At 42.4% G+C, this 20248-nt stretch overlaps 1 protein-coding gene across 1 annotated transcript in view; it reads right to left on the reverse strand.

The window, feature by feature from the left end:
* POPDC1 (popeye domain cAMP effector 1) overlaps positions 1-17830 on the reverse strand; it is a 29733-nt gene extending 11903 nt beyond the window's left edge. The window contains exons 1-5 of the mRNA XM_086744110.1: positions 17727-17830; positions 12294-12527; positions 9865-9989; positions 2166-2353; positions 1476-1584 (exon numbers count right to left, since the gene is read on the reverse strand). Coding sequence (XP_086600236.1) covers positions 1476-1584; positions 2166-2353; positions 9865-9989; positions 12294-12516 — 645 coding nt within the window. The 5' untranslated portion in view covers positions 12517-12527; positions 17727-17830. The remainder of the gene's footprint in view (positions 1-1475; positions 1585-2165; positions 2354-9864; positions 9990-12293; positions 12528-17726) is intronic.
* Positions 17831-20248: the final 2418 nt, after the last annotated feature.

Below are 20248 nucleotides of genomic sequence, written 5' to 3' on the forward strand. Positions count from 1 at the left end.
ATTTACATATAAAGTCAGTCCTACAGTGATGACACTACTCGCATCCCAGTATGCCTATATGTTGCTTGGTTTTATTTTGTGTTGCTCTCACCAAACAGGAACAACTGGTACAATCAAAAGGTTGTAGTGATTTTTTTTTTTTTTTTAAAGTTTCACCTTTCTCACTTTACTGTCAGTGGTACCCAACAGCCTGTTTTGCAAGGGCAAGTCAGTCGTCTATGAAGAAATCAAGCTAATGTTACCTCCTGAAAAAATAAAAATACATAAAGCCTAAGAAATAATGGGAAACTGTCACGTATCCATGAATTTTAACTTCATGGTCTGTAATACAAGCACACAGGCTAAGGAAGAACTTGCCAGCCTTGCCAGCAGATGGGGTCCTTAAGATTGAATCCGTGTCCTCTCAGAATGGCAATGCTGAGAGGGCTTCTAAGGCAATAACAAGCAGAACTGAAGTGAAGGAAGTACACCGCAGCAGATTACAGTAATTTTTAAGGCAGGCAGAAGCTGAGGCATGAGCCTTTTCCCTTCAGAGGGACCGATTCGTACCGAGGAGCTTATGAGAGAAACAGGCTGTGCCGAGAGGGCGACCGTGCTGCAGGACACCTTGCTGCTGCAAACCTAATACATCTGGACAACTCATTCTCCTTGGCGTTAAGCCTAGGATTTGATTGGAACATATGACATCAATCACTGATTTTAGAGTCTACATTGCTCCCCCTCCCTCCCTTTCTGCCAGGGCATCCACACGGAGGTACCCAGTTAGTCACAGTCAGGTCACTACTACACATACACAGATGAAGAAGAACAAGCAAGAGGCAGCAAAATAGCCATTTCAGTACTATTTTTTTTTTTTTAAATTCTCTAACTACTTTTTTCCCCACAAGCTACAGTATAATATATCCTTTAACGCAGTAGCATAATTAGACTGCTAGAGACATATACCCTTATTGTTCCCCATATGAGTATTTTTATTCAAAATACTGTGATCTCTTTCAGCTTATGTTGCTTTAACAACTTTCAAAGTGACAGAAGCATTAATACATTTAGATAAATACCAATTTCAAATTACTAGTGCCTGAATTTTTAATCTTTCATTTTAGTAACATCAAATATTACAGTAATTATTTTTCCTTTTGTTTTTGAACCAGTGATGAGACTGCTCACATCATCTCTTTTTCCAGTAACGCTCTCTCTTAAATTAGTCATGAGTAATCTCTTACCACAAAATAAACTTGGAAACAGTAAAAGTGAACAGAATAGCAAAAGCCAGACTGCTCAGTGAACACCACCATAAAACTGCTTTGCAGCATTTCATTTTAAAGGTTATTCTTGACATGGGCCATCATGGAACACCAGTACTAGAAAGTTAGCAAAATTATGCAAGTCAAATAGTTCACTGTTGATCAAATTTATACACTGTTTTTTAATTATCTCATCAGCTCATATCCAGAGACATTTAAACCAAAGCGTACCTGGAATTTTTCACCCCGGTTCATCTGCGTTGATCGAAATTCAGGAGAATCTATAAAGGCACAGGGGTAAATATTATGCAGAAAATGCCCTCGATATGACACCTTCATTCTGGAAATAAAATGTATGAGACAACATTGTAAAGTCATGGAAGTCGATTAATTTAATCTAAACCTGGATATGATTATCGACAGCGGTAAGGCAGCAGGTAACAGGCAAAAATATGGTTATCTTCTGGAATTTCAGCCCCAGCTCTAACCCATTTTCTGCCGAAACCTTCACTGATTCCAAGCAGAACAGGCTGCCAGCCAGTTCCAGTTCCCAGACACGGTGTGTATCCTCAGAACACCGCTATTCAAAATGAAAAAAAGGTCTGCAGGGTTATGCTATAACAGCCAGACCACAATCAGGCTTCCTTCAGATAACAAGCTTTGCAGTAATGAGCAGCTAATGACTTCAGAGAAAAACAATGAAACCTGACCTCACTGTTGCCATCAAGAGAAACTGGTTAAAATACCAGCCAGAACTTAGCAAGAGCTTCAGGATTACAGTCTGGCCGTGGGCATTTATTCCACCCTTTCCCACCTGTGTCCTGTCAGCCCCTGGGCAGCTAACAAAAACCTCAACAACTTTCTAATCTATCCAACTGTCACAGAAAGCATAAGACTGTCCCCAAGCTTTACAGAACCTACTTCCCCTTCAGCAGGATGCTTAGCCTATCATCAACTGATGTTTTATCTTCTGCAGCATAGGCTTGACCTGTCTTTAAAGTCTGAATGTTGCAGAATTGTCCAGTTAATCTTTGGAAGAGCTCTGGAGGCACATGGAGAGGTTCAAACATCCTCCTGTAGAGGCTGCTAAGCTCCTTCTCTATCTTGATCTAGAACAGAAAAACAAAAGACATCAATAAACACAGAAGCATTAGTTTAAAAAGGGTAAGACTGCATGCATGCTTTAGTTGCTACATTTGAGGAACACCTTTGTCTTTGTTACACTTAGGCAAGGAAAGAAGTGGTAAATGTGTGACACCTACCCACAGACACTGCCTATGAGATAGTGACCAAAACCTTATCCAAAATTAGCCAGGCTGGCAAACTGGTGCTTTAGGATGCTGTTCCACCCAAGTGGCATGTGAAATCATACACAAAGAGTTGTCTGAGATGTCTGTTGACGTAACAGCAAACATGACTTGGGCCAGAACTACACAGGAAAACAATTACGTTGCCTGCATTTTTCACACTACATGCACACCCCATTCTGGCCATCTCTCAGGCTCTCTTGGGAGCCCCTTTCATCCCCAAACTTCTTGGTTGATTTGCAGTAGAAAAGCAGGACTACAAGTCCTGAAAAACAAACCCATCATATTGAAACCACGTGTGACGAGGGAGGAAAGAAAACATTGCCAGCTGAACATCCCACATTTGGGAGCCCACCCAAACTCAGGATGCTGGCTGAAATCCCAAGACTGGAAATCTTTCCTGAATGAAGGCAGCAGAGAATGAGTCAGTGTCCCAGCCTCCCCTGACAGTGAAGGGAGTCTGAACAAAGCCTGTGTATTTGCTGGGAGAAAAACAAATTAGAAGAGTAAGGGCAGATAATGAAGAGATACAATACACATAGAACAGAAAATAAGGAAAAGCAACCAAGAAAAAAGGCAGAAAAAGAAGAAAAGGAGTCACCACTTAAAGAAACAAGAATATTCCAAGTTTACACAGTTTTCTACATTTTTTTTTTTTTTTTGTACAGAGGAGGAGAAAAGCCGGTAGCACAGGAGTCAGGAATCACTTTTCAGCTGCTGGTAGCCAACAGTGGGAGTCAAGAAACTTCTGGTGACCTTGAGGATGGAGGAGGTGGAGAATCCAGATTGACCACAGGAGGCCCCAGGCTCTCTGAGGCCCACGCAGGCTTTAAACTGTCAGGTATCCACTATTCCCTCCCCAGGAGGTTATTTTAGGGTGAAAATACTAGTCTTTATCCCCTAAAAGATACATGTATTCCACATCAAAAATCCTCCCTGAGCTGTTCTTGGTAGAATTACATGTGTGTGAAACACTAAGTCAAGCATAATGAAAAGCTTTTGGAAAATGGAGAAGGTTTCCTTGTTACACTTCAAGTTTTTTTAAATATAGAGAAAATGGAGCTGAGGCAGAAACTTTCTAGATGTGTGGAACCATATTTGATGTATTTGACACACAGCCTCAGTCACTGGATCTGATTCATCCCACATGCAGGCCACTGAATGCCATGAGAATCGCTCTGGAAGTGACAATCCCGTGGGCAGAGATGGTGGGTTAATCCCACAGAAATAGTCTACTGTTCGTTATACAGGAGAGAGAAGGCTGCTTATGTGACCTTGCCGTTATCATTTCGTGACTTCTTAGCCTTTGTATTTCCACAAAAGCTCAACAAAAGGATATCCCAAACCTGCAGACTTCACTTTTTACGCAGCCTGCCACAAATCATGAAAAAGGAAAGCGAATTTATAAACCACAAGCATTTTATGGAGCCTCCATGTGAAACCAATACCTGTTTCTAAGGGCTTAATATAAAAAATTCTTGTGAGAGCACTCCTAAGAACTTTATTTTCTGTATACATAGCCAAACATAATGTCAACTTTGTGTACAATAACTGTGTACATTTACCACCCACAACTGTATTAAAACATTCAGTTTAGTTTTTTTTTGATCTGTCCATACACAAGCTTCAATAAAGTGTGAATTGCTGCCCCTGCAAAACATTTAAATGGATCTATTTCACTACTATGTCAACATTTTGTTACATATCTCCCTCCTCCTATACATCAATCTCTGCCCTAGAAATGCTACCAGAGAAGAGGAGGACTAGACTATAAATGTTCAGATAAGATTAACAATAAAGTTACAGAATGACAGAACGGTTGAAGTTGGAAAGGACCTCTGGAGGTCATCTGGTCCAGCCTCCCTGCTCAAGTAGGGTCACCTAGAGCAAGGTTGCCCAGGACTATGTGCAGACAGCTTTTGAATATCTCCAAGGATGGAGACTCCACAGTCTCTGTGGGAACCTGTGCTAGTGCTTGGTCACCCTCACAGTGAAAAAGTGTTTCCTGATGTTCACACAGAGTCTCTCATGTTGCAATTTGTGCCCACTGACTCTGGTCCTGTCACGGTGCACCACTGAAAACAGCCTCAGCCTGTCCTCTTCGCATCCTCCCTTCAGGCATTTGTATACATAAATAAGATCCCCACCCTAGGCCTTCTCCAGGCTGAACAGTCCCAGCTCTCTCAGCTTTTCCTCATAGGACAGATGCTTCAGTCCCTTCACTCTCTAGTATGTCCATGTCTCTTCTAGTGGAGAGCCCAGAACTGGACCCAGAGCTTCAGGATGCATCTCACCAGTGCTGAGTAGAGGGGAAAGACCACCTCCCTCAACCTGTGGGCAATGCTCTTCCTAATGCAGCCCAGGATACTGTTGCACCTCCTTCCTGCAAGGGCCCACTGCTGGCTCATGTTCAACTTGGTGTTCACCAAGACCCTCAGGTCCTTTCCAGCCATTCAGCCAGTTTTCCATCCATCTCGCTGTCTCCTCATCCAACCCATACCTCAACAGCTTCTATATGAGGATTTTATGGAAGACAGTGTCAAAAGCCTTACTGAAATTAAGACAGACAATATCCACTGCTCTCTTCTGGGCTACCAAGCCAGTCATTTCATCATAGAACGTTATCAGGTTGGTTAAGCATGACTTCCCCTTAACTAATACAGGCTGACTGCTCCCCATCACCTTCTCATCCTTCATGTGCCTGGAAATGGTTTCCAGGATTAGCTGCTCCATCACCTTCTCAGGGATTATGGTAAGGCTGACTGGCCTGCAGGTCCCTGGGTCATCCTTCTTGCCCTTTTTGAAGAAAGGGGTGGCATTGCTTTCCTTCAGTCCTCACATGTTTCTCCCAGTTGCCACGATTGTTCAAAAATTCTTAAAAGTGGCCTCACAGTGATACCAGCCAGGTCCCTCAGCACTCATGGGTGCATGCCATCACGGCTCATGGACTTACAGATGTCCAGTATGTCACTCGACCTCAAGTTACACTGGTTTCACACTGAATCAATTACTAATTACATTTTCCTACCAGGGACTACATTTACATGAAACAGAAGTTTTGAATGTATGTTCCTTTTGCCACAGTCTTTAACACCTCAGAGGACATCTACATGCACAAAAGAAAGGTTAAATTTAAACAAACCAAGATACTAAATTCAAAATGGCAAGAGAAATCATGTCAGGGATTGCTCTGAACTGTCTGATTTCAAAGTATGTTCCATACACCTGTGAAATCAGATGACAATTTGTTTTGCCAACAGGTTCTGGAGGAACTCCCTCAATTTTAACAGCTGTACCAATTTAATTTGCACCCCTTTCTATACCTGACCACTGCAACTCAAAGAAAGACAAATTCCTTTCTCAGATGAACATACAAGTAGCTCCCCGGACTCCTGAATTCAAAACAACGCAGACAGACCCAAGGACAGGATTGTGCTACTGCAATCCCTCAACTAGCACATCATTCAGGCTTCATGATCTTCCCCTAATGTACAACACTTAAAGGAGAACAGACATAATCACTTATTCAAAGATTGATCAGCCGGACACTGTAGATGTATTTTGGAGACCATATATTAGATGGTCTCCCCTGTAACAGACTCTTCACCCTTCACAAGCACAGCTGACTGCTCCTCTAGTCATGCCTGTGGGTCATATTCCAAATAAGCCACACGGGTAGGTGTAATGTTTTGTTCAGCAGTGGCTGAAATATTCTGGGATGCTGCCAGAGCTCTGAGTCAGAGCTCTGTATAGAGACACCAGACTCTCTCAGCTTCCCCTCAGACTAAAAAAGCCAAATCTATAAAGCTCCAAGGAGTCAAAACCACAGAAATAATCTTATGGTCAGAAAAGAAATTCGCTGCTATTTTGCATGATCCATTTAATAAAATAAATATTCAACAACTGAATATATCAATTATTCATTTTGTAATATGACTAACTTGTAATTATTCTTCCATTCCTTTCTTTCCTTAAAAATGTCATTCATGAGGATGACTAAATAAAATTGATTTTGAGATGAGCAATACAATAGTTGCAGATAGAAAATCTCATTCAAAATTAGCTCCTAAGAATTTTTTTTTCATTCTCCACTTCCTATAGGAAAAGCACTTAAAAACAGCCTTCAAGTTCATAATGAGCAGAACGTGTAGCATTACTTCAATTAAGTTTGCTGATCATAGTCTGTAACAAAGACATCCACGTATTATTTTGGATATTACCCCATTTCCATATAACTTCAACTATTTATTAGATTCACATAATTTACTAAGTATATAGAGCCCAGTTTTCACAGAAGCTGAGTACCCACAGTTCCCAGACCACACCCGCAGTGATAACGAATACAAATCTTCTGCAAGCCAGACTCCAGTTCTCCACTGCGTTACAGTTTAGAGCAGCATGAAGCAATTTGAATTTTTTCCCCTCATACTGCTAGAGAGCAGCAATGAAGTGCATCTCACCTACGACTATATAAAGCTAGGTTAGTAATTTGTAACAGTTGTATGGGCTTCTTCTCTAGAGAGTGGGGATGGATGTCACTACCACATCTTACAGATATTGGGTGAGTGGGTTGAATTACACTGGATGACCAGCTTAAACTAGATGTTTAACTTAGAGACGGATGGAGTGAGACAAGATGATTCCAATTCCTATTTCACAAGGTAAAGCTACTGTTGCAGAAGTGGAGACCCCAGATAATTACTTGTACTCTTTGAAAATGCTCTTAATTGTTACACTCAAGTATTACACGCTTCCTCTCAGAGGCTTTTCATTTCTGGGAGAACCCATGTCCAGAATGATGTAATATTTCAGTACAAGTATCACAACATGTCAGAGACTACCTAAGAAAACAGTCAATGCCTAGGTAGAGCGCTTCCCAGTTAAAACTATCAGATATTCCTCCTACTTTTCTATTTTTCTATTCCACAGTGTTTCTCATCCTGTCCCACCCAAAGCTGTTATGCAACTCAACTATTATTCACTCTAGAAGGTCTGCCCAAATTATGTGCCCTGAATAAAAGTTCTAAAGGAAAAAAAAATAAGACTCATCTTACACTAAGTTGCCTATCAGGTCTTTTTGAAAAAAAAAAGAAAAAAAGAAAAAGAAAAAAAAAAATCTTTCTATATCATCTCATTGATGGACAGTGAACAGAGAACTAAACCTGAGAAGAAACTAGTGTTAAGGTGCATAGGTGAGTGCTTAAAAAAACCCAGCAACTGAAGTAATGAATTACTGAAAAATATGATGTATTACACCAATTAAAATAGTGCAATATTTTTCATTTAATGTTAATAGATACTGTAATTTCTTAAACTTAATGGAAACAAAAACACTGAAGTCTTAGTAGACTAGCCATGTAGCTAGCCCTGCAGATGGTGACCTCTGGGTGAATCTGTGCCCCATACTGGAAGAACACCACTGTAGGTAAAACCCTTCTTTGTTAACATATCTAAGTAGATGAACTCAATTTATCAACTTGTTGTAGACAGATGCAATTTAACCTTTAGTCTTCTTCATATGCTGTGGTTGGCTAACAGAGTTTGTTCTACAATTGTTTTTAGCCATACTGGTAAATATTTCTGCCTATCATCTCTCTTTAATTTCCTTTAAACCTTTCTTCCTTTGACAACTTGCTCTGTCTCTGCTTAAGTAGAAACCCTTACCTTGCACAGCATTTTAGGTGTCCACCAAAGTCTATTTTCCTACGTTTTCTCTAAGATTCTCTGCCTAGAATTCTAGTTTATTCTGTACAAGAATAGCTGTGATTTTGCACCACATGTGGATGGTGCACAGTCTATAGGAACACCTTGATTCTGCTGTAGTTCCAGAGCCAGTGGGGAAGGGCTACAGAAACGGAAAGCAAAGTTAAAGGCAGGTCCTCCAGTCCTCCCTCTCTTAGAGGTAATTTTCTACCAACTTTGGCAGTTTATCAGTCAAGTTTTATGTCCTTACATAATTGCTTCTTTTAAAACCCAAGTATAGAATACTTCATCCACTTTTGTCACTTATTCAAACTCCTACAGATAATTCTAACAAATTTACTAGGGGACTTAGTGAAAATAGCTGGTACTTCAATCGGATGAAGTCTATACTATGATGCACAAAAAAAAGCCCCCAGCCTATGCCAACATAGCTTTTAGTATACAACTGTAATTACAGAAGAAAACATTTTTCTTTCTTCATTCAGTAACGATTTACACAGTTAGGAATTTTTTTTTTTTTTAAACTCAAGCACAAAACAGTGTGTTCTTCTCCCAAGATGCTCCTTCATTCTCCAATAACCTTTTAGATTTTTGGAAAGGGCTGGATAAGTATGAACCCAAGGACCATTACCCATGTTCTAAGGACACATATGATAACTCACTTTTGAAAATATGAAATATGTGTAAGTTTTAAGGCTTGGTTTTCCAGGGAAATGAGTTTTATCAGCTGTGTGCTCCTGCCTTTTGCAATAATTTGACTTTGCTAGAGAACTCCTGTCCCATTTGAAAAAGGACTAAGGATCTCAAGATGATATTAAAACGGTAAGTTGGTGTGTGGGTTGTGGGGAAGCAGAACATGCTAATTTGGTGTCTTCACTGACAGAAAAGGATACAACATGAGCTCATGCCATATTAAAGACCAGAGTACCCGCATGGGATCTCTAACCACAGACACAAACACGTGGCATCTGGCTTCACTGGCTCTACATTATTGCAACTCTTACTTTGTGTGGTGCATTGGGCAGTGTGACCATGGCTGACCAGCAGAAATACAGCAGCATGGTGAAACTGTGCTGTACCTTGATGATGACAAGAATGGATTGTATAGTCTAAAATAAGAGCATTAGCAATACTAACCAAAGAGGACCTTACTCTTCAACTGGGAGGTTTACTCTCTAAGAGCAATTTAAACGACTAGAAATATTTACTACACATCTATAAACATCTAGTAGTAGAACAGTCCAGCTAGATTTAAGCTATCCTTGAGAAAAGACAGAGGTCAAGCGTTAAGCTGCCTTGCCAAGAAAGGAGGAGGCTGCTAATTTCCTAGCTGCTTTCTTGCACAGGCTGTGTTGAACTGGTGAAGAGCTTATTTGCAGCTACTTTTTTTTTGTATCAGTCGTTACATACTTCCAGAATGTGTCTGATTTTGGGCAGAGTTACTCTGCTGATACTGTAACACTACATATATTCCTGTAATCTTCACAATATACATCTATCTGCCTTAGATTTTGGAGACTACAGAACGCAATATTAACCTTTTGAACACTTCGCATTTTATTAATATTTGATTGGCACGACTGCTTGTGCAACTTAGCTGTTATACATACCGGTCTTCTCTTATACACTAGGTATATGAAATGTAAAAGGTTGACAACCAAAAACACAGAATTCCAGATCATTATATCCAAGGCACAACGGTAGAGTGTAGCCCAAATGATGAACAATGCACATCCTGTAAAAATTGGAGAAAAAAAAAAAAAAAAAGGAAGTTAAATTTTCACTGAACAATAAACACATTCATACAAAGTAATCAAGAATGTCACCACTGGGTATAGTTACACTGAAAAGCAATATATTCTACAAGCTTTACTACAGCTCAGCTCTGTGGATCAATGCCTGTGCTGGTAGCAGAGCTAATCACTGCGATGCTACAAATAGGCGCTGACAGCAGGCTGCAGTCCTACTGCATGGGGCTGCAATACTGGAGCAACAATAATTCAGATCAGGACTGGGGAACGCAGAAAGGTGCAGCCCACAATGGTCCGTTACTAAAATGAAGTAGAAATGGGATAGGCAAAAACTGTATCTTAAGTGAAAAAAAAAAAAATAAGCACCTCACAAAACGTTATTACTAGTACTGCATTAAGTAGACAAACAGGAGTTTAGAAATGAATGCTTGTTGTTCACACCAGTAACATTCATATCTAACTAAGTAACGGTAGTTGCATAAAAACCTCCTAAAGTCATACACAGAGATTTTTGAAATTTAAAGCAAGCATCATTGTGGCATTTTGACAAGGTCACAGTAGGAACCTGAATTCTCTTGTACAACATCAAAGAGAAAATTTCAAATGCTTACTCTTTTTACCATTGTTTTACTTTGAATAATGACAATTACTTTAAAAAAACAAGGCATGCTGTATGGTTAGGGATTCTATTTTCAGCCTACAAAGACAATACTTATCAAATGATAGATTAATGCATCAGTGAGTCTCTCCCAGATAACCGTGAGCCTATCAGCCGGTAGAGACGGCTGTAGACATCACAGATATATTTTTCCCTTAAGAGTCATGCAGCGACAACAAGGAGGAGGTGCCAAATGAGTATCCCCTCCCACTTTCTCCCTGAAGATGATGCTGAATTCACGAACTCAGTATTATCTATTCTGTCTAGGTTGTTGACTGGCCAGGCAGCACTTACATACATATCAGAAAAACCAAAATATGGTGACTCTTGATCAGCTGGTTAATTAGACTGCAAGAGACAGGAGGATACGAGGTCTGGAAGTATTGAAAAGGAGCAATATTGTGAAGCAGCACAGAGGTGGGGCAGGGTCATCAAAGCAAAGGGGAGAGATTCCCTAGGACCCAGGCTTCATCACTTATGCTGCCCACAGAGTAAATTTACTTCCAGTTGACACCTCAGCTTGCAAAACTCTGATTCCGTATCCGCTCAACCACAGCAAGACCTACAGACCAAAGTGGCAAGCTCAGCAACTGCAGAGCTCCCATTGCTTTTAAAACGAGAACTATACAAACAAAAGGTCTCGCAATGCCAAGACCCTTGGTGATCAGTGCAGTTGGCTTTCATAAGTGACCCTATAATGGCTATAAAAAAAGAAAAGGCAAGATCATTGTAAATTCAACCATAGAGGTTCTCATAAAATTGACCTGCACTATTACATGAATAAGTATTCTCACTTAAAAGTACTTAAGCATGCTCTGTGTTGGGATACACCTGGGTTTATCTTTCTTACACTGCAATGACTCACTACTCCTTCTCCTTTGATCACAAAGGCCTTGTCCCACACAAAGGACGGGGGCTCTAATATACCTGTGGGACAGCAAGAGTGTTACAAACGAAACCACGCTCGCTTAGGGTCAAGCATGCCAAATTTAGTTCTGCCTCTGAAGTGGAATTTTGGTATCACAAGACGCCTTTGGCGGTGGAGGAAATGCAACTGACTTCAGGAGAACACAGACTGCACTCCACATCGAAAGCTTGCGCTTCTAAATCAGCAATGAACATAACGCTGTTGGCCCGCAAGCGACACGTTTGAACACACATTTAAAGAACACGTGGGACAAACTTCTCAAGGAAAACTTCATCTATTGCAGATTTACTAAGCCAGTGCACCAGCCAATCCACAGTCCCGGTACTTACTTGAAACCTAGAATTAAGTTTTTAAGGATCCATACACTTAACTAGGATTTAGAATTTAATGAGTTTTAAGCAGCCAGTCAGGTCTGAAGCAAATGGGGTTCACTTGTTTTCAAATCAACATCTACATAGGTTTGAAGCTGTAAGTTGCTTTTCTGGGAAATTTTAAGAGCCTAGGCACGTATAAGCTTTCTAGAAAAGGTCTGTCAAGAGTCAAAACAGACCTCATTTACACCAAAAACACCTTCAAAAGAGTAAAATGGCCATGAGTATGTGCTGGAATTTCACCATAAACTGAAGTGACCAGGAGAAAGCTTTGTAACGGTCACAAACTGTCTCGGGAAGGTTGTGAGTCTCTCCAGAATAATTCTCCTACCTATGGTGAGCAGACCTCGCAGAAAAATCATATGAAGATTCAGAGTAGTTGGAATAACCAGTCCAACTGCAAAGCAAATGTTTGCCACGTGGAAAACAAGATGATGAATCTCTTTCCAGTTTTCACATGCAGTCTCATTTAAAGGCACAAGGGTGGCATTTTTTAAGTCTGGAATAAAACCCAGTGGAGTAACAGTCAGTGGGCTCATTGCTGTAGTATTCATCTTGGAGACTCCTGCAATGAGAAAGGGGGGAAAAAACAAAAATCACTGTGCATTAAACTGAAATATATTAGCCATACATCAAGACATATATTCCATTATCACTCATAAAAAAAAAAAATATATAAATGCTTTAAAAGGGTAAGCTAGATCTATATTTCACTAATACTTTCCTAAGTGCTAGGCTTGAAGAATGGTACGTTTCAAAATTTGGACCATATGCACAGGAACAACACTGTATGATTGGCATTGCTCAGTAAGACATCCTATGTATTCTTCCAAGTCCTACACAAATAAAACAACACACACACACACACAGACACACAAAAAAAAAAAAAAAAAAAAAATCACATTTCAGGTCTACTATTTATTGAATAGGTCCATGACCCTAGGCAAAGTAAATATTTAAGAGAACTTAACAACCTAGATGAGAATTGAAATTTAAAAAAAGAAAAAAAGGCTTATGTAGCGTAAGTCTCCTTTATGGCATACAAAGCTGTTCTTCTGAATAAGGAACGGAAGGTCTTAAAAGGAGGAATAGGTGCTGTTTGGTTGATTAAAAAAAAAAAAAGCCAACAAACCATACAAAATCAAAACCGAAGACAGTCTCAACTTCTGGTTTTCTTGTAGGATCTGCAGGACCATTTGGAGGTCTCCTAAACCACATATCATCTTGCACACATTAACCAGAGTGGGAAAAAAAAGCCCCAAACCACTTCTGAGAACAGTAAAGAAAAACTACCATTCCTCCTCCTACTTGATCAGATGCTACCAAATCAGAAAGGGAGATACCCAGGCTTCCAAGTGACAAGGCTGCCAGTCTTTCAGGGAAATCACTTAGTCTACATAGCGTGAGCAAGCTCGCAAGACCTTTGGTTGGCTGTGGAACTCCTGGAGAAAACAAGACAGTTTAAAAAGTTGACTTCTAATCTAAAAATGCATAGGATTTTTGTTGTTGTAATAATAAATCTAGCATATTTTCCTTTCACATTAATTAAAAGAAAAAAAAAAAGATATCTGTGGGCAAATATCTTCCCGATACAAAGTAAAAAATTCTGATTAAAAACAAACTACAAAGAGAAACTGGAAGATCGGAAGACAGTGCCTTTAAAATTTTAAAAGCAGGTCCCTCTAGGGAACTGCAGCCAGTGTTACAAGCACTCCAGAAGGTCTTCCCAACCCAGAGTGGTTCCCAGTTGAAGGAACATGACCATTACCAGATGAGCCGACAGAAACACGAGGGAGCCCTGCTTCCAGGGAGGCGCATATGGCTCCCCACTGCCGCAGCAGCACAGATTGAGCCTCGTTATTTAAATACACACACGTAGCACTGAGCAAACAGACTCCATAACATGCAACCTGGTGGGATTTGCATTCAAACAGATTCTGTAGAGACAGTGCACGTCCCCGCCGTGTGCGCTTACCAACCGTCACGTAATTCTACTCAGCGGACTTGCAAGTCACGCTGAATACACTCAGTAATCCCTGCAGACTCAAACAGGCTCAGCGTTTCTCTGTTATTTGAAAGTGTTTCGCAGACTGAAGTAATTTTGAGTTGCTTCAGTTCCATCCATTCTTTTTATTATTTTCTCCCCCAATCAACTTGTGTAGAAGGCATAAGCAAGTTGGACAATTTCTGAAATCAGTGTTTTAAGCCCCCTTCCAAAGTAGTGGGAAGAAAGAAATCAGAAAAAAAGCCTCAACCCTTTGACAGCTTTTCTGCGATGCCCAGAGCCTGTCACAGCTACGGCACGCTACAGAACACGCAGAGGCATCTTGCAGGATCAAACACCAGCATGAACATAGCATACGCTGTCTCTGGGTAGAAGTGATTTTCAAAGAAAAAAATACAGCTAGTTTTTACCAAAACAGGTAATTCACATTTCTTTCTCTTAAGACATGACTTTCCTCTTCTCATTCTTCCATTAGTTATTCACAAACTTTAACCAAAATGTGGGTTTTGGCATAAACAAGTTATAAACTAAAGTGCTACCGATAATCACGGAGCCCAAACAGATTCACAGTCCGGGTATCACACAGGCACCATCCAAACACGCTCCTATTTTACTTCAGCTCTTCTGCATGAATCTAGCGACGAGAGTCACGAGAGCAGCTCCGCTGTCCTCACAAAGCCGCTCACCCACAGAGCAAAAGTGTGAGCCCCTGCGAGGCTGCAGGACTGGCATTTTAATGCACTCATAAACAGCAGATAATTGCTAAGTGGATAACTGTGTTTGTGCCCATCTTACACACGTCTCATCACTCTGCTCCTGGTGTTTTCAAAACATACAAACTCTCTATGCTGGAATAGCAGGATCTCTGGATCTCTCGCAAAAAGTTGAGTTTTTACGTACATTCAGTCTTCCACTGCCAGGTCAGCCGCCAATAAAAGCACCACCTAACAGGTCACCATCTGGTAACAGAAGAAGACAACCAAACCCACCCCACCTATGCGGAGCCAGCCGTAAATCCATCAACTCATCTCAAGATCAAAACGGGCTACAAGAACTCCAGCCGCATTCAATTGCAAAACCACAGAGCTTTCCAGACACTTGAATTTTTAACAGCAACATTTTGTACCGTATCGCTGGGAGAACAGAGGCTACCTTACTCTTTAGGACTTGGCCGCAAAGCATCACATCTTTGAAGACTGGAAACACAATGAGCCAAATCAACTACACAGCACGTGGCACTGGTTTTCCTCACAACCCAGCCAAAATAGTGCTCCCCTCATCAGCCACTGACCCTGACGCCACAACCCACCAGTCATGCACTGTCATAATGGGAAGATGTTTCTCCAACAAGTCGTTTAAAGCCTTTGACAATAAAGTGGCCACAGTTGTAACAACAGCATGTCCAATGCTTTTGAAAGTCTGCGCCACTTAGTTCCTGAATTAGAATTTAAATCTAACCACCCTCATTTTTTAATAAGCTTTAATACCTTGAAGTCCTTATATGAATACATTTGACTCCAACTTACTAACACAAACAAACACTGCAGCACCGCTAACACACTGGAAAATGGCAGAAAGCTGCAGAACTTCACTGCCACAACGGTATTTTAAAGCAGGCAGAAATAGATCGATGCTATCTGCAAAAGCACACAAGGACAGATTGTGACACCAGCTCTGAAGCAGAGCTGCCTGTGAATCTCAACTAGGGAGCCTGCCTGAGAACCCACAAAACAGGCAGAGTTACAAGCTCTCACCTAAAATGTCTGTCCACAGGGAACACTAGAAAGTCAAACATTCAAAATAACATCTCTGTAATTTTTAGATCAATTCCAGTCTAGCTAGACTAGACAAAACTAGTCTTAGCATCCACTCTTGCCAAATAACATCTAAGAACTAGCAAAAATTCTGCTGTTCAACAGATGAAAAAGCAATTGTCATTTTCTACCCTCTACTACCTCAGAGAGTCAAAAATTAGTTTTGGAAATACAGAGTCAGGCTTGTAAAACTTTAATTCAGGGTTATGTCTGCTAGGGATTAATACAGCTTAAGACTTCAAAGTCTTGCGCTTCAGCCTTTAATACATGAAGATACGTTTTAATATCAGAAGTTTAAAATGCAACCAACATGGTTTAATAATTTTGGAAAAATTGGGGAAATAAAGCGTACATTTCATTTGACACTATGGAGCATAAGACAAATAATAAAAATAGTATTTTTAATATGCAGTAATTTTTCCTTCGTATGGATTTCGATTTATCAAACTAAGAGTTTGACTACTCAGCTGACTGAAAACTCAAGCAATCTGTTGTCCAAACAGGAAAAATAAAATAAAATAAAATAAATCTAAAAAAAACTCAATGCAGTGACACTTTAACATCAAATCTGTCAGAAATTACTATAGTTAACAACAAAGCCTAGTAATATTTTTTTGTGTGTGCATGAATTTGATAAAGAGTTAAGGTAATAGATCACAGCTTTTGGTCTGAAAACACAACTTCTCAGACTGTAAACGAGGTGAACTTACTCTGATTCTTCTATGCTCAGGACATCTTTATACAAGAGGTCAAACTTCCAAAAGCGTTTAGTCCCCAAGTCTTCAGATGCAAAGATGCCTTTAAAAACAATGGGGTTTTATGGATACCCACACAACACTGCCAGAAGACAGACGTAGTGGAAAAGTTCAAAGCAGTTGGTTCTAGCAGGAGAACAGGTCAGCCAAGCTGAGATGGGACACTGCAGAGTGTCCCACTCACGTCACCGTCCACTTTACTGGGATTATTCGCATCCCACAGCTTTAATGCTCAACATTATTCAAGTGAGCTTCCTAAGGCTTTGCTTGAGTATGTTTGTGTAACTTCACAGCTATTGCAACTGCACAGTCTATAATTTATGCAGATGGATTTTGTAAGTCTAAAGAAAAAAAAAATCAAACTCCATTTTTTTTTAAATCATACCTGTAGAAATTTAACTACTTTTCTATGGCCCCGTAGCACAAAAGCTACAGAGAGAATGTAGACAATCAATAATTTATTTATTTTTGTGACACGAAGGCAAACTATTAGTGCTAGCATAATTAAGTTAATTGCAGTTTAAGTTACCAATTTCCTTTTTGCAAGGAACTGGGAGTGAATAGAAGAGTGGGATAAGGAAAGAGGTATTTCAGTACGGGTCTCCGGGGCAAGTTCATTGCCACTACAGAAACTTCCCGGTCTCATTCCACGCTTTATTCTAGACCAAAATTTAACAGCGAGAAACGCGCACGCACCCGCGGCACCGCTGCGCTCTGCCACGGGAAGTTTGCGCGCCGCGCCGGAGCTGGCTCTCCCTTCCCCATTACACCGCGCACCGATGCGCGGAAAACCCCAGCCAGCCCCAGCGCTCACCCGCGCCTCCGCAGCCCACCGCGCGCAAACAGCCCACCCAACGTTTATTAAAAATAATAATAATAATTAAAAAATACACATATAAAACCAAGTAACCTGTCCCCTGCGAAGCGCCGTGCCCAAGGCGGTGCTCGCCCGCGGGAGGGCAACAGCGAAGACCCCGGCCCCCGGGGCGCCCGTCGGGGGTCGCGCCCAGCAGCTGCGACTCGCCAGCCCCGCCAGTGCCCGAAACGGGAAGGCAGCCACTCGGGCCGGGGGCGCGGAGCCCGGAGTCCGCTCACTCCTCCTGCCGCCACCCCCGGGGGTAGAGGGACCCGACACCACCACCGCCGCCGCGGCCCAGGTAAACCGCCGCCCCCCTCGGTGCCCCCCTCACCTGCCCCGCACCCTCGGAAAACTTTCCCGGACGCGCTCGGGCGGCCGCTGGTCCCGGCGCGCCGCCGCTGTGACTAAAATAGGCAGAAGGCGGCGGGAGGCTGCGGGCGGCGCCAGCTCCGGGGCCGGCACCGAGCGGCCGCAGCGCGCAGGCGCCTCCCGCCGGCCCCCGGGGGGTCTGCGGGCGGCGGGGGGGCGGGGGGGAGCCGCGGTGCGAGGCGCGGCCGCCAGGGGGCGGGGCGGGGGGCGTGAGGGGCCCGGGGTTCGGGACCGTGCCCTGTTCTCCCTGCTCCCAACTGCCCATAAGCGTCACCTCCGCTTTCCCCCCCACCCCAAGTTTGAAGCCCATGAGGCCTGAGCAGTGCCCAGCGCAGGCATCTACCTGGGGGTGCTGGTCGCCAGCCCACTGAACGTTAGCCAGCAGTGTGCCCAGGTGGCCAAGGCGGACAACAGTGTCCTGGCTTGTATCAGGAACAGGGTGGCCAGCAGGAGCGGGGACATGATTGTGCCCCTGTACTCGGCACTGGTGAGGCCACACCTCGAATACTGTGTGCAGTTTTGGGCCTCTCACTACAAGAAGGACGTTGAGTTGCTGGAGTGCATCCAGAGAAGGGCAACGAAGCTGGTGAGGGGTCTGGAGCACAAGTCTTATGAGGAGCGGCTGAGGGAACTGGGATTGTTTAGTCTGGAGAAGAGGAGGCTGAGGGGACCTCATTGCTCTCTACAACTGCCTGAAAGGAGGTTGTAGGGAGGCAGGTGTTGGTCTCTCCTCCCAAATAACTTGTGGTAGGACAAGAGGAAATGGCCTCAAGTTGCATAGGAGAGGTTTGGATTGGATATCAGGAAACACTTCTTTACTGAAAGAGTGTTCAGGCACTGGAACAGGCTGCTCAGGGAAGTGGTGGAGTTACCATCCCTGGAGGTGTTCAAAAACCATGTAGACATGGCACTTGAAGACATGGTTTAGTGGACACAGTGATGTTGGGTTGATGGTTGGACTTGATGATCTTAGAGGTCTTTTCCAACCGTAATGATTCTATGATTCTATGATCTACAACACATGCGGCAAATCACCCCCCAGCAATGCCTCCATTCAGCGTAGAGTGAACCCAGAGCTCAGGCGAGGTGCCTTGTTTCTGGGCAGTTAAAATTAGAAGAGCTGAATTCTCCCCTCAAGGAGTGGCAAGCCGCATTTCCCCTACATGGTGAGTCAAGGAGCCACAACAGCCTTTAGAAAACTGCTCTTCTCAAGTTGGCACCTGCTGTGGTTGCTTTGTCACAAGCATAACATTTAAGAAATGTCACTGGGCTTGCTCTTGTGGCAGTTTGACAGCTTCCAGAAATGATGTGCTTCCAAAGTGGGATGCTTGCATCCCTGCATGTCGTAGCTTGCTCTACTGATGTCCTGTCCAGTCCTCTCCTGTACTGCCAGTCTTGCAGGACAGGCAAAGTGGCCACCAAGTCTGCCTTCATCTGCAGGATGTTGATGTGTAGCATCCAGCCATGAAAGACCTTGCAGGTTCAGCCCACAGGCATCCCAGCACGTCCCAAACCTGACCTTTACTGTGGTAAATGAGGACTGCAAAGGCATAAAGTCTCTTTCAATACCTTCTAATGAGCTAGCTACAACATGGTTCGGTTTGAGGTTGGTTTTTTTTTCAGCAGCTGGGAGCATATAGTCAGCACTATACTTACATAATTTTGGAAGTGAGAATACAGAATCCTGAATCATTTTTGAAGTAGCTGTTTATACACATACACATCAACATGTGTCCCAGGAGGCTCTAGCTTTGTCATGGTTGTCCTTGCCTTTTCATCTTGGAGAAGAGATTTGGATCTTTCCAGTGATGTGTGCCATGTGAATAGGGGTTTTATGAATCCTGCTGCCTGATTTTCCAAAATATATGATGAATTTATTATGAAAGGCTTGATTTGGGACAGTGTTCCTCTGACTGGCCAGTCATTCTTATGGATGCATTCCCTGTTTTCCAAGATACGCAGAGTAAGTGAGCTGAAGAAAGGATAGGAAGAGCAAGTCAGTATAGTGGGGCCACAGGAACGGCCGTGAGAGATAGCATCTAGCACATGTCTGAGATTGGTAATATTCAGCTATGATTGCTGGAGCAAAGCCAAGTAGCTTCCAAAAGCAGCACAAAGCAGCCTGTTGGAGAACTCCTGTCCAAATCTAGACCGACATGTAAGCATTCTCTGGCATGTTACTGAATGCTGTGCATTGGAGAAACACACTTTGCTGCACTTGTTTTGTCTTTTACAGCATCTTTGTACATCTCTCGTTACCCTCCAGGTCTTCTCTGTTTTTGTGGTGAGCCTTGCTGATGAACAATATCTGCTTAGCCCAATGCAGAAAATCCCAGTTAGGAAGGCTTGGCAATGAACTACTGATACTTGCAGCCATGTGAAAGTGTAGAACTTTGTCCTGATTGCAGCTAGTCTCTTGGGATCTTTGTATTTCAGTATATTCGTGATTAAATGTCATTATCCCTGCACAGCGGAGCGGTGAGA

The sequence above is a fragment of the Chlamydotis macqueenii genome, chromosome 3 (assembly GCF_036417535.1).
Source record: "Chlamydotis macqueenii isolate bChlMac1 chromosome 3, bChlMac1.mat, whole genome shotgun sequence".
NCBI classification, from domain to species: Eukaryota; Metazoa; Chordata; class Aves; order Otidiformes; family Otididae; genus Chlamydotis; species Chlamydotis macqueenii.